This window comes from Somniosus microcephalus, chromosome 13 (genome assembly GCF_052327205.1).
Source record: "Somniosus microcephalus isolate GS21.2 chromosome 13, FLI_Smic_1.0, whole genome shotgun sequence".
Taxonomy (NCBI): Eukaryota; Metazoa; Chordata; class Chondrichthyes; order Squaliformes; family Somniosidae; genus Somniosus; species Somniosus microcephalus.
In genome coordinates this window covers 197,316,017-197,340,408 of record NC_140999.1, presented here as the reverse complement: position 1 = coordinate 197,340,408, position 24,392 = coordinate 197,316,017, and the positions used below count along the sequence as shown (strand labels likewise).

At 47.2% G+C, this 24,392-nt stretch overlaps 1 protein-coding gene across 1 annotated transcript in view; it reads left to right on the top strand.

Moving 5' to 3' along the window:
* Nucleotides 1–22,452, top strand: part of mmp24 (matrix metallopeptidase 24) — a 168,682-nt gene extending 146,230 nt beyond the window's left edge. Inside the window, exons 6-8 of the mRNA XM_086004301.1 lie at nucleotides 17,272–17,431; nucleotides 18,490–18,605; nucleotides 19,271–22,452. Of these exons, the coding sequence (XP_085860427.1) occupies nucleotides 17,272–17,431; nucleotides 18,490–18,605; nucleotides 19,271–19,608 (614 nt within the window). The 3' untranslated portion in view covers nucleotides 19,609–22,452. The remainder of the gene's footprint in view (nucleotides 1–17,271; nucleotides 17,432–18,489; nucleotides 18,606–19,270) is intronic.
* The last annotated feature ends 1,940 nt before the right edge of the window (nucleotides 22,453–24,392 follow it).

The following is a 24,392-nucleotide window of genomic DNA, read 5'->3' as shown; positions in this document are numbered from 1 at the left end:
TGGGTGGGGGGTCTCTGGGTGGGGGGTCTCGGGGCGAGGGGTTCTCTGGGTGGGGGTCTCTGGGTGGGGGGTCTCTGGGTGGGGGGTCTCTGGGTGGGGCGTCTCGGGGTGAGGGGTCTCGGGGTGGGGGTCTCGGGGTGGGGGGTCTCGGGGTGGGGGGTCTCGGGGTGGGGGTCTCGGGGTGGGGGGTCTCGGGGTGGGGGTCTCTGGGTGGGGGGTCTCTGGGTGGGGGGTCTCGGGTGAGGGGTCTCTGGGTGGGGGGTCTCGGGGTGGGTGTCTCTAGGTGGGGGGTCTCGGGGTGGGGGTCTCGGGGTGGGTGTCTCGGGGTGGGGGTCTCGGGGTGGGTGTCTCTGGGTGGGGGTCTCTGGGTGGGGGGTCTCTGGGTGGGGGTCTCTGGTGGGGGGTCTCGGGGTGGGGGTCTCTGGGTGGGGGGTCTCGGGGTGGGGGGTCTCGGGGTGAGTGTCTCTGGGTGGGGGGTCTCTGGGTGGGGGTCTCGGGGTGGGGGGTCTCGGGTGGGAGGTCTCGGGTGAGGGGTCTCGGGGTGGGGGGTCTCGGGGTGGGGGTTCTCGGGGTGGGGGTGTCTCGGGGTGGGTGTCTCTGGGTGGGGGGTCTCGGGGTGGGAGGTCTCGGGGTGGGGGTGTCTCGGGTTGGGGGGTCTCGGGGTGAGGGTGTCTCTGGGTGGGGGGTCTCTGGGTGAGGGGTCTCGGGGTGGGGGGTCTCGGGGTGGGGGTGTCTCGGGTTGGGGGGTCTCGGGGTGAGGGTGTCTCTGGGTGGGGGGTCTCTGGGTGGGGGTCTTGGGTGAGGGGTCTCGGGGTGGGTGTCTCTGGGTGGGGGGTCTCTGGGTGAGGGGTCTCGGGGTGGGTGTCTCTGGGTGGGGGTCTCTGGGTGGGGGTCTCTGGGTGGGAGTCTCGGGTGAGGGGTCTCGGGTGGGTGTCCTCTGGTGGGGGTCTCTGGGTGGGGGTCTCGGGTGAGGGGTCTCGGGGTGGGTGTCTCTGGGTGGGGGGTCTCTGGGTGAGGGGGCTTTAAGTGAGGGAGCAGTTACTGAGGTAAGTTTTTGGGAAGTGATAGTTTGTTGAAATTTGTGTTCTATTTTTTAGATTATAAAGCTATTAATTGTGAAATAAAATGATTAAAAGTAACCAGAATGCCTCATTTTTTTATGCAAGATTGAAGCAGACAGCTAGGCCGGTGGAAATGGGTCTTCAGTCTAGCGAGGGTGCCGGGGCACTGTTTGTTTTGTGCACTGACTGTGTTTGGTACAAGCCCTAGTCACCAGTCAGGGTTAAGAACATAAGAACATAAGAAATAGGAGCAGGAGTAGGCCAATCGGCCCCTCGAGCCTGCTCCACCATTCAATAAGATCATGGCTGATCTGATCCTAACCTCAAATCTTCTATCACTGTGCAGCCACCCGAACCCATGTGATCTCCCGGGGAGAGGCGAAAAACCAGATAAAGACCCAATGGCCAATTTGGAGAAAAAAATCTGGGAAATTCCTCTCCGACCCATCTAGGCGATCGAAATTCTTCCAGGAGATCACTCTGTCCCTATATTTTCTACAGTACTTACCTTCTGTAAAGGCGATCTCCACCCCAGCCAGGAACAGGAATAAAACCATCTCCTGAAATCTAACACAGAATTAGAACACAGTAGGAGCAGAACCAGGCTACACGGCCCCTGGGCCCACTCCACTACCCACAGGGCCATGACCATTCCGAACCTAGACTCATGTCCAATTTCCTGCCCGCTCCCCGTAACCATTAATTCCCTTTACTTCTAGGAAACTATCTATTTCTGTTTTAAATTTATTTAATGATGTAGCTTCCACAGCTTTCTGGGGCAGCAAATTCCACAAACCTACCACCCTCTGAGTGAAGAAGTTTCTCCTCATCTCAGTTTTGAAAGAGCAGCCCCTTATTTTAAGATTATGCCCCCTAGTTCTAGTTTCACCCATCATTGGGAACATCCTCACCGCATCCACCCGATCAAGCCCCTTCACAATCTTATATGTTTCAATAAGATCGCCTCTCATTCTTCTGAACTCCAATGAGTAGAGTCCCAATCTACTCACCCTCTCCTCATATGACCACCCCCTCATCCCCGGGATTAACCGAGTGAACCTTCTTTGTACTGACTCGAGAGCAAGTATGTCTTTTCTTAAGTATGGACACCAAAACTGTATGCAGTATTCCAGGTGCGGTCTCACCAATACCTTGTACAACTGCAGCAATACCTCCCTGTTTTTATATTCCATCCCCCTAGCAATAAAAGCCAACATTCCATTGGCCTTCTTGATCACTTGCTGCACCTGCATACTAACTTTTTGAGTTTCGTGCACCAGGAACCCCAGATCCCTTTGTACTACAGTACTTTCCAGTTTCTTGCCATTAAGATAATAACTTGCTCTATGATTTTTCCTGCCAAAGTGCATAACCTCACACTTTCCAGCATTGTATTCCATCTGCCAAACCTCTGCCCACTTACTTAGCCTGTCTATGTCCCTTTGCAGGTTTTTTATGTCCTCCTCACTCACTACTTTCCGTCCCATCTTTGTATCATCTGCAAACTTTGATATGTTACACTCGGTCCCCTCCTCCAAATCGTTAATATAGATTGTAAAGAGTTGGGGACCCAGCACTGACCCCTGCGGAACACCACTAGTTACTGGTTGCCAATCTGAGAATGAACCATTTATCCCAACTCTCTGCTTTCTGTTAGAGAGCCAATCCTCCACCCACGCCAGAATATTACCCCCAATCCCGTGATTTTTTATCTTGAGCAATAATCTTTTGTGTGGCACCTTGTCAAATGCCTTTTGGAAGTCTAAATACACTACGTCCACTGGTTCCCCTTTATCCACCCTGTATGTTACTTCCTCAAAAAACTCCAGCAAATTTGTCAAACATGACTTCCCCTTCATGAAACCATGCTGAGTTTGTCCTATTAAATTATGTTTATCCAAATGTCCCGTTACTGTCTCCTTAATAATGGACTCTAACATTTTACCAACCACAGATGTTAGGCTAACAGATCTATAGTTTCCAGCCTTCTGCCTACTACCATTTTTAAATAAAGGTGTTACATTAGCAGTTTTCCAATCTGCCGGGACCTTTGCTGAGTCCAGTGAGTTTTGGAAAATTATTACCAATGCATCCAGAATCCCTACCGCTACTTCCCTCAAGACCCTAGGATGCAAGCCATCAGGTCCAGGGGATTTCAAATCAAATCACAGAAACCCCACAGTGCAGATAGAGGCCATTTCGGCCCATCGAGCCTGCACCGACACATATCCCACCCGATCCCCGTAACCCCTACACCAACACCAACACATATCCCACCCTATCCCCGTAACCCCACGTATTTAATCCCCCCTAACACTAAGGGTCAATTTATCATAGCCAATCAACCTAACCCGCACATCTTTGGACTGTGGGAGGAAACCGGAGCGCCCGGAGAAAACCCACGCAAACACGGGGAGAATGTGCAAACTCCACACAGACAGTCACCCGAGGCCGGATTCGAACCCGGGTCCCTGGCGCTGTGAGGCAACAGTGCTAACCACTATGCCACCGTGCTGCCCTTGTTTTTAGTCGGATACTATCCTTAATTACTTTACTTAGCCACGGATGGCTATCTTTTCTTTTACACCCTTTTTTCCTCAGATTTATCTGCCTTGAGTCCCATTATTTTACCAAGTACCACTTCCTTAGTGATTTTAATCGTATTTAGTTCCTCCCCCCCTAGAGCCCCCTGTTTGTCCAGTGTTGGGATATTCTTAGTGTCCTCTACTGTAAAGACTGATACAAAATAATTGTTCAGTGTTTTTGCCATCTCCATGTTTCCCACCATTAATTTCCTGGTCTCATCCTCTAAGGGACCAACATTTACTTTAGCCACCTTTTTTCTTTTTATATAACTATAGAAACTTTTACTGTCTGATTTTATATTTTTTGCTAATTTACTTTCATAATCTATCTTCCCTTTCTTAATCAATCTTTTAGTTATTTTTTGCTGTCTTTTAAAGACTTCCCAATCTTCCACCCTCCCACTAGATTTGGCTACCTTATATGCCCTTGTTTTTAGTCGGATACTATCCTTAATTACTTTACTTAGCCACGGATGGCTATCTTTTCTTTTACACCCTTTTTTCCTCAGTGGAATATATATTTTTTGGAAGTTGTAAAATAACTCCTTAAATGTACACCACTGATCATGTACCGTCTTACCCTTTAATCTATTTTCCTAGTCCACTCTAATCAATTCCGCTCTCATACCTTCATAGTCTCCTTTATTCAAGCTCAGCACGCTTGTTTGAGATCCAACCTTCTCACCCTCTAATTGAATATGGAACTCAACCATGTTATGGTCACTCATTCCAAGGGGATCCTTTACTAGGACATTTTTAATTAATCCTGTCTCATTACACAGGACCAAATCTAAGGTTGCTTGCCCCCTGGTCGGTTCAGTTACATACTGCTCAAGAAACCCATCCCTAATACACTCAATGAACTCATCCTCAAGGCTGCTCTGCCCAATTTGATTTGTCCAGTTAATATGATAATTAAAATCCCCCATAATTATAGCTGTTCCCTTATTACAAGCCTCAACTATTTCCTGATTAATACTCCGTCCAACAGAGTTGCAACTGTTCGGAGGCCTATAGACTACACCCACTAGTGTTTTTTTCCCCTTATTATTCCTTATCTCCACCCAAACTGTTTCACTATCCTGCTCCTTTGACCCAATATCATTTCTCTGTATTATAGTGATTCCTTCCTTTATTAACATAGCCACCCCACCTCCTCTCCCTTCCTGCCTGTCCTTCCTGATTGTTAAATAACCTGGTATGTTTAATTCCCAGTCATGGTCACCCTGCGGCCATGTTATTTGTGAGCTGTCTGGTATTTGGAGGCTGTATCATCTTTAGATTGACCTGTATGTAGAATACTTTGCCGCTAACTTTTGCCAGTTACAGTACCAATACTGCAACTCCACCATCGGGGTAGTGACTTGAGACCTCATGAATGCCGAAACCTTAATATAGGACCTGATGTATTGGGTCTATTTGGGACCAAGCCTATAATGTGGGAGCTCCGAGTAACAGGCCCAACATGTATGACCACGAAGTTGGTGGAAGAGCTGGAAATTGGGCCTCTGATCACTGTGATCAAGCCCAGCAGCGCAGAAACGGGAGTGACCAGGAGTTCCCTCATCCCCGAGTTGGTAGGACAACGACAGCCTCGTACCCTGTTCTGTGTGAGTGGGGCCCACCTGGAGCCTAAGCCTGGTGTCCCCTCATAAAGGGGTGTACTTTATCCTCTTTTTCTGGGGGGGTGGGTGGAGGGCTCCAAACCCGCCCCCGGTTGCTGACATAATCCGCCACTCACCTCCTGCCCACCCCACCACCACCCCTCCCCCACCCCCCAGTCTCCCTAAAAGGCTCAAGTCAGGAGTGTGATGGAATACTCTCAATTCCCCTGGATGATGCAGTCGCAACAACACTCGAGAAGCTCGACACCATCCAGAACAGAACAGTCTGTTTGATCAGCACCCCTACCCTAGGACTCAGTCTCCACTCCTTCCACCACCGGCGCACCATGGCTGCAGTGTGTACCATCTACAGGATGCACTGCAGCAACTCGCCAAGGTTATTTCAACAGCGCCTCCCAAACCCATGACCTCTACCACCTAGAAGGAGACAAGGGCAGCAATGTCGTGGCAGCATTATCACCTCCAAGTCACACACTATCCCGACTTGGAAATATATCGCCATTCCTTCATCGTCGCTGGGTTAATAACCTGGAATTCCTGACCTAACAGCACTGTAGGGATGGGCCACAGATGCTGGCCATGCCGAGAACAGATCGAGAGAAAGCTTGCAGCCTCCTGACACAGTCGAGCCCCTATTGGTGCAGGCCCGAACAAAACGTTTACATTGTGAGGTTCCCCTGACCCTGAGAACTTTGGGGGTCAGTGTCGGAAACCCCAACAAAGCCAACCCGGAACCTACGCCAAGATGAAACCCCCGATTCTGGGGGATTCCAAACCTTTGTTTTTAGAAACTTGCTGGGATTATTTTCATTTTAAGTGCCTCGATTTTTCAGCCAATTCACATTATTCATGTTTAAATGGCTGGTTAATTGCTGCGTCCTCATTTTCAAATTCTAATCTCGTGGATTATTGACGTTCTCAGTGGCACACTCGCTGATGCAGAAAGGACGACCGTGTGACTTTGTGCCGTGAAACATTACCTTTCTGTTAAACAAATCAGGAGTGTGATGGAATACTCTCCGCTTGCCTGGATGAGTGCAGCTCCAACAACACTCGAGAAGCTCGACACCATCCAGGACAAAATGGTCTGCTTTATCGACACCCCATCCACCACATTAAAAAAGAAAAGAAAGACTTGCATTTCTATAGCACCCTTCACAACCACCGGACGTCCAAAAGCACTTTACAGGCAATGAAGTACTTTTTGAAGTGTAGTCACTGTTGTAATGTAGGAAACGTGGCAGCCAATTTGCGCACAGCAAGCTCCCACAAACAGCAATGTGATAATGACCAGATAATCAGTTTTTAGTGATGTTGATTGAGGGATAAATACTGGCCAGGACACCGGGGACAACTCCCCTGCTCTTCTTCAAAATAGTGCATGGGATCTTTTACGCCCACCTGAGAGCAGACGGGGCCTCGGTTTAACGTAAAATCATAGAATCATAGAATGGTTACAGAGCATAAGAAGGCCATTCGGCCCGTTGAGCCCATACCGGCTCTCTGCAAGAGCAATTCAGCTAGTCCCACTCCCCCACCCTTTCCCCGTAGCCCTGCAAATTTCTTTCCTTCAGGTACTTATCCAATTCCCTTTTGGAAGCCACGATTTAATCTGCTTCCACCACCCTCTCAGGCAGTGCATTCTAGATCTAAATCACGCACTGCGTAAAAAAGTTTTCCTCATGTCGCCTTTGGTTCTTCTACAAATCACCTTAAATCTGTGTCCTCTGGTTCTCGACCCTTCCGCCAATGGGAACAGTTTCTCTCTATCTACTCTGTTCAGACCCCTCATGGTTTTGAACACCTCCATCAAATCTCCTCTCAACCTTTTCCGCTCTAAGGAGAACAAACCCAGCTTCTCCAGTCTATCCACGTAACTGAAGTCCCTCATCCCTGGAACCATTCTCGTAAATCTTTGCTGCACCCTCTCTAAGGCCTTCACATACATCTTAAATTGGACACAATACTCCAGTTGAGGTTGGACCTGTGTTTTATAAAAAGAAAAAAGAAATACTTGCACTGATATGTTCCTTCATTGTCGCTGGGTCAAAATCCCGGAACTCCCTCCCTAACAGCACTGTGGGAGCACCTTCACCACACGGACTGCAGCGGTTCAAGAAGGCAGCTCACCACCACCTTCTCAAGGGCCAATTAGGGATGGGCAATAAATGCTGGCCTTGCCAGCGATGCCCACATCCCATGAACGAATAAAAAATATATAGCGCCTTTCATGACCACCGGACATCTCATAGAGCCATACATAGAGTCATAGGGGTCGATTTTCATTACGCTGTCGGGAAGGAGGCGGGACTACAACTTTCGGGTTTTAGTCCCACCTACATCGACGTCCGGCCAATCCACGCGATTTTCCCTTGATTGACCTTGTTGAGCCTGCCCAGCGGGCTCAGCAGGCCAATTAAGGGCCACCCAGCAACAGGTGACATCACAGACTGAAATTTCATCTCAAGAGGTCTTGGCAGATGAAATATCAGTGTCTCACAGCTGTTTGAAGCTGTCAAACACTGACAGTCTGACTTCTAACATGAGTCCTTCTACACAGACTCAGTTAGAAATCTCGCCAGCACTGAAAGCTGAAGGCTGTCACTTTTGACAGCACGCAGCCATTTTGCTTTCAGTGCCGGCTGAGTGATGGACTCCCGAAACCTAGAGAAAGAAAGGCTGTAAAGGTAAGTACAGGTAATTTAAACTTCTTTACACATTTTAGACACACCAAACACACTTACCTTTGCACTCATGCACCCATCACTCACCTGAACACCGACATCGCGACCCCTCCAAGTCCGTCAACCCAACGGTGCGCCTGCTCTAACCTGGTGTGGTTTGGAGCCGTCAGGAATCCCACACGACACCCCTCAAAATAGGGATTAGGCTAAAAACTGCCTGTTAACTACCTGTTAACGGGCAGTTAATTGGCACTTACCCCTTCCCGCCTCGGGTCGGCGGGTCCCAGTGCGGGGCGGGTGCCCGCCTCCTCTGAAACTTACGTGGAGGCGGGATGGTGTCGGGATTTTTGCCTCCCGCCCGCCTAAAAGCCCGCCTCACGGCACACTGAAAATCTAGGCCATAGAGTTTTACAGCACAGAAAGAGGCCCTTCGGCCCATCGTGTCCGCACCGGCCATCAAGCCCTGTCTATTCCAATCCCATTTTCCAGCATTTGGTCCGTAGCCTTGTATGCTATGGCATTTCAAGGGCTCATCTAAATGCTTCTTGAATGTTGTGAGGGTTCCTGCCTCTACCACCCTTTCAGGCAGTAAGTTCCAGATTCCAACCACCCTCTGGGTGAAAAAGTTTTTCCTCAAATCCCCTCTAAACCTCCTGCCCCTTACCTTGAAACTATGCCCCCTGGTTATTGACCCCTCTACTTCCTTTCTATCTACCCTATCTATACCCCTCATAATTTTGTACACCTCAATCAGGTCCCCCCTCAGCCTTCTCTGCTCTAAGGAAAACAACCCCAGCCTGTCCAGTCTCTCTTCATAGCTGAAGCGCTCCAGCCCAGGTAACATCCTGGTGAATCTCCTCTGCACCCTCTCCAATGCAATCACATCCCTCCTATAGTGTGGCAACCAGAACTGCATACAGTATTCCAGCTGTAGCTCCATCATAACCTCCCTGGCTCTTATATTCTATGTCTCAGTTAATGAAGGCAAGGATTGGAGGGTAGCTAATGTTACCCCACTATTTAAAAAAGGTGGTAGAGCGAAAACGGGGAATTATAGACCGATAAGCCTGACATCGGTAGTGGGGAAAATGCTAGAGTCCATTATATAAAAGATGTAATAGCAGAGCACTTGGAAAACAGTGACAGGATCGGACAAAGTCAACATGGATTTACAAAAGGTAAATTGTGCTTGACTAATCTATTGGAATTTTTTGAGGATGTAACTGGTAGAATAGATAAGGGAGAACCAGTGGATGTGGTGTATTTGGACTTTCAGAAGCCTTTCGATAAGGTCCCGCATAAGAGATTAGCGTGTAAAGTTAAAGCACATGGGATTGGGGGCAAGGTACTGACTTAGATAGAGAACTGGTTGGCAGACATGAAGCAAAGAGTTGGAATAAACGGGTCTTTTTCCAAGTGGCAGGCAGTGACTAGTGGGGTACCGCAGGGATCGGTCCTAAGACCCCAGCTATTCACAATATATATTAATGATCTAGACGAGGGAACTAGATGTAATATCTCCAAGTTTGCAGACGACACAAAGCTGGGTGGGCGTGTGTGCTGTGAGGAGGATGCCGAGAAACTCCAGTATGATTTGGACAGGTTGGGTGATTGGGCAGATGCATGGCAGATGCAGTATAGTGTGGATAAATGTGAGGTTATCCACTTTGGTGGCAAAAACAGGAAGGCAGATTATTATCTGATTGGCAATAGATTGGGAGAAGGGGAAGTGCAAGGAGACCTGGGTGTCCTTGTGCACCAGTCGTTGAAGGTAAGCATGCAGGTGCAGCAGGCGGTTAAGAAGGCAAATGGTATGTTGGCCTTCATAGCGAGAGGATTCGAGTACAGGAACAAGGATATCTTGCTGCAATTGTACAGGGCCTTGATGAGACCACACCTTGAGTATTGTGTGCAGTTTTGGTCGCCTTATGTGAGGAAGGATGTTCTTGCCATGGAGGGAGTGCAACGAAGATTCACCAGACTGATACCTGGGATGGCAGGAATGACGTATGAGGAGAGATTGGGTCGATTGGGCTTATACTCACTGGAGTTTAGAAGAATGAGAGGGGATCTGATTGAAACTTATAAAATTCAAACAGGACCAGACAAACTAGATGCAGGAAGGATGTTCCCGATGGCGGGGAGTCCAGAACCAAGGGTCACAGTCTAAGGATAAGGGGTAAACCATTTAGGACTGAGATGAGGAGGAATTTCTTCACCCAGAGAGTGGTGAACCTGTGGAATTCTCTACTACAGAAGGCAGTTGAGGCCAATTCATTAAATATATTCAAGAAGGAGTTCAATATATTTCTTAAGGCTAAAGGGATCAAGGGATATGGGGAAAAGGCAGGGACAGGGTACTGAGTTTGGATGATCAGCCATGATCTCATTGAATGGCGGAGCAGGCTCGAAGGGCCGAATGGCGTACTCCTGCTCCTATCTTCTATGTTTCTATCCCATATGCCTTTTTAAACACCTTATCTACCTGTCCCGCTGCCTTCAGGGATCTATGTACATGCACACCAAGGTCTCTCTGATCCTCTATCCTTCCTAGGGTCCTACTATTCATTGTGTATTCCCTTACCTTGTTAGTCCTCCCAAAATGCATCACCTCACACTTTTCAGGGTTAAATTCCATTTGCCACTGTTCTGCCCATCTGACTGACCCGTCTATATCGTCCTGTAGCCTGAGGCTTCCCTCCTCGCCATTTACCACTCCACCAATTTTTGTCTCATCTGCGAACTTACTGACCATACCCCCTACATTCATATCTAAATCATTAATGTACACTACAAACAGCAAAGGACCCAGCACCGATCCCTGCGGTACACCACTGGACACAGGCTTCCAGTCATAAAAACAACCTTCGACCATCACCCTCTGCCTCCTGCCACTAAGCCAATTTTGGATAGAAACATAGAAACATAGAAGATAGGAGCAGGAATAGGCCATTCGGCCCCTCGAGCCTGCTCCGCCATTCAATGAGATCATGGCTGATCATCCAAACTCCAGTGAGTACAAGCCCAATCGACCCAATCTCTCCTCATACGTCATTCCTGCCATCCCAGGTATCAGCCTGGTGAATCTTCGCTGCACTCCTTCCATGGCAAGAACATCCTTCCAGCACGGTGGCATAGTGGTTAGCACTGTTGCCTCACAGCGCCAGGGACCCGGGTTCGAATCCGGCCTCGGGCGACTGTCTGTGTGGAGTTTGCACATTCTCCCCGTGTTTGCGTGGGTTTCCTCCGGGTGCTCCGGTTTCCCACAGTCCAAAGATGTGCGGGTTAGGTCAATTGGCTATGATAAATTGACCCTTAGTGTTAGGGGGATTAAATACGTGGGGTTACGGGGATAGGGTGGGATATGTGTTGGAGTAGGGGTTACGGGGATCGGGTGGGATATGTGTCGGTGCAGGCTCGATGGGCCGAAATGGCCTCTATCTGCACTGTGGGGTTTCTGTGATTCTGTGATACATCTCGCCTGGGCCTGGGGACTTATCCACTTTTAAGCCTGCTAAAACCGCTAGTACCAACTCCCTCTCAATACTAATTTGTTCAAGTATATCACAATCCCCCTGCCTGATTTCTATGCCTACATCGTCCTTCTCCATAGTGAACACAGATGCAAAATATTCATTTAAAACCTCACCTACATCTTCCGGCTCTATGCACAGATTGCCACTTTGGTCCCTAATGGGCCCTACTCTTTCCCTGGTTATCCTCTTGCCCTTAATATACTTATAAAACACCTTGGGGTTTTCTTTTATTTTGCCCGCCAGTGTTTTTTCATGCCCCCTCTTCACTCTCCTAATTTCTTTTTTAAGTACCCCCCTGCACTTTCTATACTCCCCTCGGACTTACACTGTTTTTAGTCCTTTGTATCTGCCAAAAGCCTCCCTTTCTTTCCTAATCCATTCTTGTATATCCCTTGACATCCAGGGTTCCCTGGGCTTGTTGGTCCCACCCTTGACTTTTACAGGAACATGTTGGCGTTGTACTCTCTCTATTTCCTTTCTGAAAGACTCCCACTGCTCTGAAGTGGATTTTCCTACAAGTAGCTGATCCCAGTCCACTTTGGCCAGATCCTGCCTTATCATATTAAAATCGGCCTTCCCCCAATTTAGAACCTTTATTTCCGGTCCATCTTTGTCCTTTTCCATGACTACCTTAAATCTCACCAAATTATGGTCACTGTCGCCAAAATGCTCTCCTACTGACACTTCCACCACTTGCCCGGCTACATTCCCTAGAATTAGGTCCAGTACCGCCCCCCTCTCTTGTAGGACTTTCTACATGTTGGCTCAAAAAGCTCTCCTAGATGCACTTTAAGAATTCCGCACCCTCTAAGCCTTTCACACTCTGACTATCCCAGTTAATATTGAGGAAGCTGAAATCCCCTACTATTATTACCCTATTATTTCTACATTTCTCTGAGATTTGCCTACATATCTGTTCCTCTATCTCCCCCTGACTGTTTGGGGGCCTATAGTACACTCCCAGCAAAGTGCTTGCCCCCTTTTTGTTTTTAAGTTCTACCCATATGGCCTCATTAGAGGAACCTGCTAATATATCATCCCTCCTTACAGCAGTAATTGACTCTTTGATTAATATTGTGACACCCCCTCTTCTTTTAAACCCCACTCTGTCTCGCCTGAAGATTCTATACCCCGGAATATTCAGCTGCCAGTCCTGCCCCTCCCTCAACCATGTCTCTGTGACAGCAACAATATCATACTCCCATGTGTTCATCAACATCTTCAATTCATCTGCCTTACTCGCAAGACTCATAGAAACATAGAAACATAGAAGATAGGAGCAGGAGTAGGCCATTCGGCCCCTCGAGCCTGCTCCGCCATTCAATGAGATCATGGCTGATCATTCAAATTCAGTACCCTGTCCCTGCCTTCTCCCCATATCCCTTGATCCCTTTAGCCTTAAGAAATATATCCAACTCTTTCTTGAATATATTTAATGAACTGGCCTCCACCGCCCTCTGTGGCAGAGAATTCCACAGGTTCACCACTCTCTGGGTGAAGAAATTCCTCCTCATTTCAGTCCTAAATGTCATACCCCTTATCTTTAGACTATGACCCCTGGTTCTGGACTCCCCGACCATCGGGAACATCCTTCCAGCATCTAGTCTGTCTAGGCCTGACAGAATTTTATAGGTTTCGATGAGATCCCCTCTCAATCTTCTAAACTCCAGTGAGCATAAGCCCAATCGACACAATCTCTCCTCATACGTCATTCCTGCCATCCCAGGTATCAGCCTGGTAAATCTTCGCTGCACTCCTTCCATGGCAAGAACGTCCTTCCTCAGATAAGGCGACCAAAACTGCACACAATACTCAAGGTGCGGTCTCACCAAGGCCCTGTACAACTGTAGCAAGACATCCTTGTTCCTGTACTCGAACCCTCTTGCTACGAAGTCCAACATACCATTTACCTTCTTAACCACCTGCTGCACCTGCATGCTTACCTTCAGCGACTGGTGCACAAGAACACCCAGGTCTCTTTGCACTTCCCCTTCTCCCAATCTATTGCCATTCAAATAATAATCTGCCTTCCTGTTTTTGCCACCAAAGTGGATAACCTCACATTTATCCACATTATAGTGCATTTGCCATGTTTCTGCCCAATCACCTAACCTGTCCAAATCGTACTGGAGTTTCATGACATCCTCCTCGCAGCATACCCTCCCACCCAGCTTTGTGTCATCTGCAAATTTGGAGATATTACATCCAATTCCCTCGTCCAGATCATTAATATATATTGTGAACAGCTGGGGTCCTAGGACCGATCCTTGCGGTACCCCACTAGTCACTGCCTGCCGCTTGGAAAACGACCCGTTTATTCCAACTCTTTGCTTTCTGTCCGCCAACCAGTTCTCTATCCAAGTCAATACCTTGCCCCCAATCCCATGTGCCTTAATTTTGCACGCTAATCTCTTATGCGGGACCTTATCGAAAGCCGTCTGAAAGTCCAAATACATCACATCCACCGGTTCTCCCTCATCTATTTTACCAATTACATCCTCAAAAAATTCCAGTAGATTAGTCAAGCACGATTTACCTTTTGTAAATCCATGTTGACTTTGTCCGATCCTGTCACTGCTTTCCAAGTGCTCTGCTATTACATCTTTTATAATAGACTCTAGCATTTTCCCCACTACCGATGTCAGGCTTACCGGTCTATAATTCCCCGCTTTTTCTCTGCCACCTTTTTTGAACAGTGGGGTAACATTACCTACCCTCCAATCCATGGGTACCGTTCCAGAGTCTATCGAGTTCTGGAAGATGACCAGCAATGCATCTACTATTTCTAGGGCCACTTCCTTAAGTACCCTGGGATGTAGATTATCAGGCCCTGGGGATTTATCAGCCTTCAGTCCCATCAATTTTCCTAACACCATTTCCCTACAAATACTGATTTCTTTCAGTTCCACCCTTTCATCAGACCCTATGTTCCCCGGTATTTCTGGGAGGTTATTTGTGTCCTCCTTTGTGAAGACAGAACCAAAATATGTATTTAGTTGGTCTTCCATTTCTTTGTTCCCCATTATAAATTCCCCCGATTCTGACTGCAAGGGACCTACGCTTGACTTCACCAATCTTTTTCTCTTCACATATCTATAAAAGCTTTTACAGTCAGTTTTTATGTTCCCTGCAAGCTTACGCTCATATTCTATTTTCCCTTTCTTAATTAATCCCTTTGTCCTCCTTTGTTGAATCCTGAACTGCTCCCAATCCTCAGGATTATTGCTTTTTCTGGCCAATTTGTATGTCCTCTCCTTGGATCTTATGCTATCCCTAATTTCCCTTGTTAGCCACGGTTGAGTCACCTTTTTTGTTTTATTTTTATGCCAAACTGGGATGAACAACTTCTGTAGTTCATCCATTCGGTCTTTGAATGTTTGCCATTGCCTATCCACCGTCAACCCTTTGAGTGCCATTCCCCAATCAATCCTACCCAACTCGCTCCTCAGACCATCGTAGTTTCCTTTATTTAAATTGAGGACCCTTGTTTCTGAGTCAACTACTTCATTCTCCATCTTAATGAAGAATTCGATCTTATTATGATCGCTCCGACCCAAGGGGCCTCGTACAACAAGATTGCTAATTAATCCTTTCTCGTTACATAATACCCAGTCTAAGATGGCCTGCTCTCTGGTTGGTTCCTCGACATCTTGGTCCAGGAAACCATCCCGTAAACACTCCAAGAATTCCTCCTCCACAGTATTGTTACCAATTTGGTTAGCCCAATCTATATGTGGATTAAAGTCACCCATGATGACTGCTGTGCCCTTATTGCACGCTTCTTTAATTTCCCTTTTAATGTCATCCCCAACCTCCGCCTTACTGTTGGGAGGTCTATATACCACTCCCACTAATGTTTTTTTCCCCTTAGTATTTCTCAATTCTACCCATACAGATTCCACATCATCAGAGCTAATATCCTTCATTACAATTGTGTTAATCCCTTCTTTAACCAGCAATGCTACCCCACCTCCCTTTCCTTTTTGCCTATCTTTCCTGAATATCGAATACCCCTGGATGTTGAGTTCCCAGCCTTGGCCATCCTTGAGCCACGTTTCCGTAATCCCAACCAAATCGTATTCGTTTACCTCTATTTGCGCAGTCAATTCATCCACCTTATTACAAATGCTCCTCGCATTAAGACACAAAGCCTTCAGGCTTGTTTTTTTAATGCTCTTAGACCTATTAGAATTATTATTTACTGTGGCCATGTTTGATTTAAACCGTTGATTTCTCTGACTGCCACTTTTGTTTTTCTCCTTCCTATCTTTTGCTTCTATCCTTGTTTCCCTTTCCTCTGTCTCCCTGCTCAGGTTCCCAACCCCCTTCCATTTTAGTTTAAACCCTCCCCCACAGCACTAGCAAACACTCCCCCTAGGACATCGGTTCCAGCCCTGCCCAGGTGCAGACCATCCGGTTTGAACTGGTCCCACCTCCCCCAGAACCGGTTCCAATGTCCCAGGAACTTGAATCCCTCCCCCTGGCACCATTCCTCTAGCCACATATTCATCTGAAGTATCCTTCTATTTCTACTCTGACTAGCACGTGGCACTGGTAGCAATCCTGAGATTACTACCTTTGAGGTACTGTTTTTTAATTTACCTCCTAACTCCCTATATTCCGCTTTTAGGACCTCATCCCGCTTTTTACCTACATCGTTGGTGCCTATATGCACCACGACAACTGGCTGTTCACCTTCCCCTTCCAAGATGTTCTACAGCCGCTCGGAGACATCCTTGACCCTTGCACCAGGGAGGCAACACACCATCCTGGAGTCTCATTTGCGGCCGCAGAAACGCCTATCTATTCCCCTTACAATTGAATCCCCTATTACTATAGCTCTACCCCTCTTTTTCCTCCCATTCTGTGCAGCAGAGCCACCCCTGGTGCCAGGAAGTTGGCTGCTGCTGCCTTCCTCTGATAAGCCATCCCCCCCAACAGCACTCAAGGTGGTGTATCTGTTGTAGAGGGGGATGGCCACAGGGGATCCCTGCACTATCTGCCTGCGCCTAGTACTCTGCCTGTTGGTCACCCGTTCCCTTTCTTCCTGTCCAACCTCTACCTGTGGTGTGTCCAACTCCCTAAACGTGCTATTCACGATGTCGCGAGACTCCTTGCATTAAAATAATTGCCATCCAGCCTTGCCATACTCCCTTTACAGCGCTTTACAGCCAATGAAGTACTTTTGAAGTGGAGTCACTGTTGTAATGTAGGAAATGCAGCAGCCAATTTGCGCACAGCAAGGTCCCACAAAATGTGATAATGACCGGATAATCTGTTTTTGTGATGTTGGTTGAGGGATAAATATTGGCCAGGACACCGGGAATAACTCCTCTGCTCTTCTTCGAAGTAGTGCCCTGGGGGTAAAAATACCGAAAACAGGGAGGGGGGAATTTAACCAATCCTTTCTTCCCCTCCTGAAGGTACGATTTCACCAACACCTCTGATATTTGACTCAAGTTGGCATTCTTGAGATACCGGCCTGGGTAGTGAGTGTCAGGAGGACACTTCCAGTTGAGCCCCATTCTGTCCTGTCCAACATCCACACACTAGAACTTTCCACGGGGATCTCTGGATATCAATCCATTCTCCTTTCACTAGCCCAGAGCCACTGAGAACCATGCCAGTCAGATGGGCGTTGAATCTGGGTCGGGCATTTCTCCATGGTGGTGTTGGATGAGCTCCCTGGGCCAGACAAGAAAACAGAAAGGGATTAAACAATCAATCAATCATTGCTCTCTGCTTTTGTCAAGACGAATGATGTGACATTTGGTGTTACTGATTCACAGGAGACAAGTATTGGGTGTTTAAGGAGGTGACAGCGGAGCCCGGGTATCCTCACGGTCTGGTGCAGTTGGGCAAAGGCCTCCCGAGGGAAGGAATCGATACAGCACTGCGCTGGGAGCCAGTGGGAAAAACCTATTTCTTCAAAGGAAACAAGTAATCTCAATGTTTTTGCAATCTGGAGTTAGAATATTGACTGTGTTTCTAAAAGTGAGCTGTATACGTGAAACATATTCGTGTTTTGTTTATTTATTCAGAGAAATATTCCTTACATTGTATTTTTTAATTCACATCTTATTTTCAGTCTCAGCTTGGCCCAGTTGTTGGCTTTGAGTCAGAGGTCGAAGGTTTAACCCTCCCACCAGAGTTTGAGCTCCTAATCTAGGCTGACACTACGGTGCAGCACCGAGGGAGAGATGCCTTGTCACATGTGTGTCTTCTGACCTCTCTGCCTGTCCCAGTGGTTCACTTGGGTGTTAAAGATCCCACGGCACGATTTGAGGAGCTGGGGAGCTTTCCCCAATATCCAGGCCAGCCTTCCTCCCTCAACCTAAACCACCAAGAACAAACCTCATTACTGTGCGTGGGATCTTGCCATGCACAGAATTGCTACCAAGTTTGTCCAAAGAACAGTCATTAATTTGTTATATGTGAAGCGCTTCAAGACGTTTCTGAGAAACGTGATATGGCGCTATATAAATTCAGATCTTTCTTTCTTTAACCTGTTAGAACCAGGTGACTGTGTTTCTGTGTCTCTGTTTGTGGGATTAACAGTGCCTGTCGCTGTAACTGGACATGCCAGGACAGTCATCTGGTCATCATTGCTTAGTACAGTTAACGTCATCTTTTTATTCAATGCTGTTCTCTCCTCCTGGGTGAATCTGCAGCTCTGTAAACACAGCTGTGAGTAGAAGCAGGGACCCAGGCTCATTTCTCACACTCTACCAACCAGGTGTGTTGTGGTCACTTGTAGCGCCACTAACTGCTGCCCAAACTGACACCTACTAACTCCGCACACACCACAGTCCAAGCTTGTACCCTCCCCGGTCTGTGTGACTCAATCCTGCCTCAGGTGGGACAGTCCCATTGGGAGGGTGACCCTCATTCGCCTCTCGACGCTGTTGTGGTTTGCTAAGAAATGTGGCCAGTGGTGAATGGTGCAAAGCTGAGCCAGTGCAGGGGATGATGAGATGATGCTGTTGCTTGTTTGACAGGTACTGGAGGTATAACGAGGAGAAGCAAGCATCAGACCCAGGATACCCCAAGCCCATCACCATATGGAAGGGAATTCCAGAGGCACCACAGGGTGCTTTCGTCAGCAAAGAAGGAAGTAAGTCTATAGCAGAGAGCTGGAGCGTTTATACCCGTGCAGTGTCACTGATTCGGTGAAGTAACCTCGTAGTTCTGGTCCTGGACTAGCAACCCACTAGCCCTGAGTTCAGATCCCACCGGGGCAAGTTGTCAAATTGAATTCAATAAATCTTGTCATTTGGGCGCTGACACCTGAACAAAATTGACATGAAATCTGCCGGATTATCATGAAAATCCATTGGGTGCAAGTGTTGGCGAGTGCCGACATTGATCTGCTGCCAGTCTCCAGGGTACCAGTATTTTGTTCAGTAACATCTGTCTCACGAGGAGTGAAAAGGAAGGTGAGGTGAGGTGCTGAGTGCTGCTCTCTGCGGTTAATTGGCAATATTTGCGGCACTGGGTACTGGCAGACAGGAGTAAAGTTAATGGCAATGATCCATTGAAACACATACAGCACAGAAGGAGGCTATTTGGTCCATTGTGCCTGTGCTGCCCCTTTGCTAGAGCAATCCAAAGCTAATCCTACTGCTCCACGCTCTCCCCATAGCCTTGTACCTACCTCTGCAATGCGCTCTGCCTCAACCATTCCCTGTGGTGAAGCATTCCATGATCCAACAAACTTCTGATCAAAAATTGCAGACGATCTTCCTATTGTTTTAATTTTCTTTCTATTTTTTCAATCAGCTTACACGTACTTTTACAAAGGGAAGCAGTATTGGAAGTTTGACAACCAGAAGTTGCTTGTGGAGCCCGGGTATCCCCGGTCGATAGTCAAGGACTGGATGGGCTGCAATCACAAAGATGTCGACACGAGCAAAGACCGGCATCGTCCTAATGATGATGTGGACATCATGGTCCAGATCAATGACGTGCCCAGCACGGTGAATGCCATCGCCGTCGTCATCCCTTGCATCCTGTCCCTCTGCATCCTGGTGCTTGTCTACACCATCTTCCAGTTTAAGCAGAAAGGGTCTCAGCAGAACCTGGTGTCCTGCAAACGCTCAGTGCAAGAGTGGGTATGAAGATCTGCGCACAAAAAGACAGATGTTTTTAAAAATGTCATTGGTTCACATGAGGGCTATTTGTGAATGAGGCAAGAATCTTCCGACCATGGGAAGAATGACTTGAGAGCCTAGTATCTCTGAACCTTGGGTTATTTGTGGTGTTTCTACTGCTGAACGAGGGAACAGATAGGGAACTGGGTGCCTCCCGCAACACACATCTCACATCGTTACTACAATGCCTCATTCATGTTTTGGTGTGCCATTTTGTGTAGGCCCAGTCTGCGTGTGTGCTTTGATATGTTGTTGGGTGGACCTTCTCAGACAAAGAAGGAAAGCACCATGGAAGAAATGAAGACAAACTCCGTCTCTTTGATTCTTCATTCTGCAAACCAACAACCTTCAATGTAGTTGGACGATTTTTGTTTGTGATACACATACGCCACAATATATTCATTGAAAACTAAAAACATCAATGGAAAGAAATGTTGAGTGAGAAAAGATTTTACTGGTCATGAAAGATGAGAGAACATATAATGCTACTTGGACAGAGATCTTGACTCTTAAAATGGGAGCGTCATTTTATTACACATTAACTGGAACAATAGGAAAAAGAGAAAATGTGGATTCATTCATCTACAGGGAATTTAAACAATTTCAATGTATTTTGAAATAAGTGGGGGCCAAAATATCTACAATAGTTAAACAGCCTTAAAACATTTTCTTTTGTTAGTTGTTTGGTCAAGTCTTTGAATGTCAACATTAACGAGTCTTTGTGAACCTTCATCGGTATGTCATTAATGAAACTGTGACTATGGCAACAGAGGCCTAATTACATTCAGGCCTAATCAGGCCTAGCATGCTAAGCGGTCAGTGTTAGCATTACCTGTCTCGTGTACTGGTAGATCCAGAGCCATGGTGCCACACATCCAGTGTCCTCGAGTCATTGAACAAACAGAAGTGCCACTTGATAGTCTGTCAGAGGACAGGTGGAGTAGTTACTACCCGAAAAAACACAATGGCTTGGAAATGACCAGGATTTGGTGGTGGAGCTGAATCAGTTAACTGATCATCACAGTATTATGCAGCTGCAGATGCCACTTGGTGTGTGTTAAAATTGACTGGAGTGGCTAATGACAGTCAGTTAATGACATAATATAGTTACTGATGGATGAGGTATTAAACAGGATTTCAGACGAAGCTCATTTGCCAGTTAACGTTCTTCTTGTAGTTGAGCTGGTGTTCCGATTGGCTGTCACAATGCTCACCATTGCACTGATTCTGAGAGACATGAATGCTTTGAAAGGGGTTTGCAATAAGACATTGATTGAAAGCGTAGTAAAGATCTGATGTACAGTCAATCTCTTACTAAACAGGTTCGCCAATTCAAAGAAAGTCAGGTTTTCTTTTGTCTACACTTAAGTAATTTGAAAAGCAAGGAAATATAATTTTGCGTCATAGAGTTCGCTTTCACAACAAAAATTTCAAACGGCTCATTTTAACCGTGTGCTATGCAGTTTCAGGCAGCGTTTTGTTGATGGGGAAAGGAAAGATTTATGTAGATTGGCACCACAGAAACGAGTTGCGAATGACTGCTCACCAATACGTGCTTGATTGATAAAATGGCTGCCATGAACCCATTGTTGACTACCAACCATTTTGTCATGGTTGTCAATTTTATCTGGCTCAATTAAAATTTATTGCCCCCATGGACTCGAACTGCAGAAGATTATCTTTTATCAGCAGACGGGCGCTGCAGCCATTTTGTCAGAGGGAGCCAGGGTTGTTAATCCATCACCAGTGATTGCTCATCACCCCTGAGCTTATAGTCCAATAGGAATCTGTTCCATTCTGCTTTTAAAATCTGCAGCTATTGATATGCTTAATTGAGTTTTTAAACACTGCCCCAACAAAACAAATGGGAACACAGGCAAGCTGAAAATTGTGGATCAAAAGGTGCCCATTGATTTTTGTAAGTTTTGGGATGAAATTACGGATCTTCTTATGAAAGTGTTTAAGATGATTGCTTACATGAAAATTGATTGTACAAATATATTGTTACCACAGCCTGGTGTATGTGACACTGATTGGGTTGTAGACTGTCTTGCTGCACAGTGTAGCTGCAACTATCAACAGGCACCTGATAGGTTTAAATATTATCTGATAATTCATTTATTTTGTAAACCGTCTCTGTTCCTCTGGCCTCCCGTCTTCCCCTGGAGACTGGTAAAATATAACGGTAAATATTGTAGCAGTTATGTGAGGGACCATTTCAATTACTGCTGGCCAGGGGGAAGGACACAGGTCAATCTTTCTACAACTTCTGAATTATTTTCAAATTATTTATTTTTTGCATTGACCGATTTCCCTCCAGATTCGAGCACTCCAGCAGCTCTGATATTCAGACTTAATGTTCTGATTTTCTCACAGTTTGTTTACACAGACCAGCCTGGCATTCTTCAGATGCTACAGTTGCAGAATGCTTATCCAGGTGGCTGTGGGCTGGAGCTGAATTTTAAACTTTAAATTGTTAAATTTTTAATTGTTATTTGTTGAATCCATTCATGTTTCATCTGTGGTACGATTGTTTCAAACATTCCCCAAAGGCCACGAGCAGCCACTGTCGCACTCAAAATGGCTGCCAAAACTGCTGCATCAATCAAAATGGTGGGTGTCCTATAGTCGGCTTGTGTCGAAGGAATCCGATTTATCAGTAACGTTCGATGCAATCTGTTGTTTTGTGCACCAGTGAAAACATTGAGTGTTTGAGCTGAGCCGAAGGTCTGTGTAGATGTAATTGTTGGGAAAAGATAATGTAGAAATTCTTTGCAAAGTTTAACAAAAATCATGGAAAGTTTCACTTAAGATTGTCATGGTTTTTTTTTGCTCAACCTTTCCTGTAATCGTTATCATATAGTAGGAATGTTAAAGAGTGCGACGATTATCCAAGGTTTTAGTTCCCTTAGAGGAAGTGGAAACTGCTCACTTTTGGGGTGGGGCTGATTTGCAATATTGAAGTTGTCCAATTTTTGAGGAATTTCTTTTGCTGTTTTTGTGTGAAAGTGAAATAGATTGTGGAAATCTTGAGCTTAAGTGGAGGTGAAAAACTCTGCTCAACTTTACTGAGCAGTGCTTCCAGTAAAAGCACCAAGATCGGAGTGGACTCGCCGATCCTTCCCATCAATCTGCCCCTTTGCCTCATCCAACCCAACAGCTCTCGTTCTTTTTGCAGAATTCTCACATTTTCTTGAAAGGCTTTTAGAATGAGCCAATCATTGTTGAAATAAAATCAGAAAATGCTGGAAACACTCAGCAGGTCAGGCAGCATTTGTGGAGAGAGAAACAGAGTTAATGTTTCCGGTCGATGACCTTTCATTAGAACTCAATCAATTATTGCTGGTTTCAAGTTAGATTTGAGAAGCCCTCTGAACCATGAATCATTGGCTCTCGACATGAAGCTCATCAAACGCACTGGTTTTCTGTGGGGGATGGGATGCAGTTTAATGCAAATTTGAGCAAGTTCAGATTGGAAATAGAGAATCCGGATTCAGGCAGGAAAGAGATCTATTCTCACTTCTAATATGCCTCGAACATTCATGTTACTTCAGTTATCTCCGTGTATAATCGGGGCCAGTAACCTTTGTGGCAGTAAAACGGGGCAAAAGATGATCCCCAAATATCGCTCCCTTCCAGAGTCAGCTTATTTACATATATTATAATGAGGCCGGTGGCGCTGCCCTGAGTTTCCTGTTTTGAGCCTGGCGGCGCATTCGGGGGGGGGGGGATTTAACCTGAGTTACCCGGGGGGGTGGGGGGGGAAATAACCTGAATTACCCGGGGGGGGGGGGGGGAAATAACCTGAATTACCTGGGGGGGGGGGATTTATTCTGAGTTACCCGGGGGGGGGGGGGGGGATTTATCCTGAGTTACCCGGGGGGGGGGAGGATTTATCCTGAGTTACCCGGGGTGGGGGGAAATGGGGGATTCCCCCGACAGCGGGCGAAGTGGGGGATTCCCCCGACAGCGGGCGAAGTGGGGGATTCCCCCGACAGCGGGCGAAATGGGGGATTCCTCCGACAGCGGGCGAAGTGGGGGGATTCCCCCGAAAGCGGGCGAAATGGGGGATTCCCCCGACAGCGGGCGAAGTGGGGGATTCCCCCGACAGCGGGCGAAATGGGGGATTCCCCCGACAGCGAACGAAATGGGGGGTTCCCCCGACAGCGGGCGAAATGGGGGTTTCCCCCGACAGCGGGCGAAATGGGGGATTCCCCCGACAGTGAGTGAAATAGGGGATTCCCCTGACAGTGAGCGAAATGGGGGATTCCCCCGACAGTGGATGAAATGGGGGATTCCCCCGCCCCCAGCACACTGGGTGCTGTATCCTATCGCCCGGAGCCTGGGCGCCAGGACAGAGGGGACTCGCTATTCTCTCCCGTTGTCACCAGTTTGCAATGGTGGAAGAGACACCGACTGCTCCCTGGCTGATTCTTCACCGGGGATTTGATGCAGTTTCCAGTGACTGACCTCAGGCTGACCTCCGAGCCCACGCCTACGTGTGAGCTTCCTCCAGCATTCTGGGGTGGAGTTGGTGGCAGGATACAGAGTGTGCGATAGGAGACTCGGTCCTCCCTGGGTTGAGATTGGGGAAGTTGTGACTCAGCCAAGAGGGTGTGGGACAAACGGTCTGATAGCACAGAGGCATCGAGAGATGGTGGATCGCTAGAATTGGGTACCGTCAGTGTGGAGGTGATGATAGGGGAGGCAGCATGTAGGTGAAGGAGAGGGTTGGGTGAAAATCTTTTCTT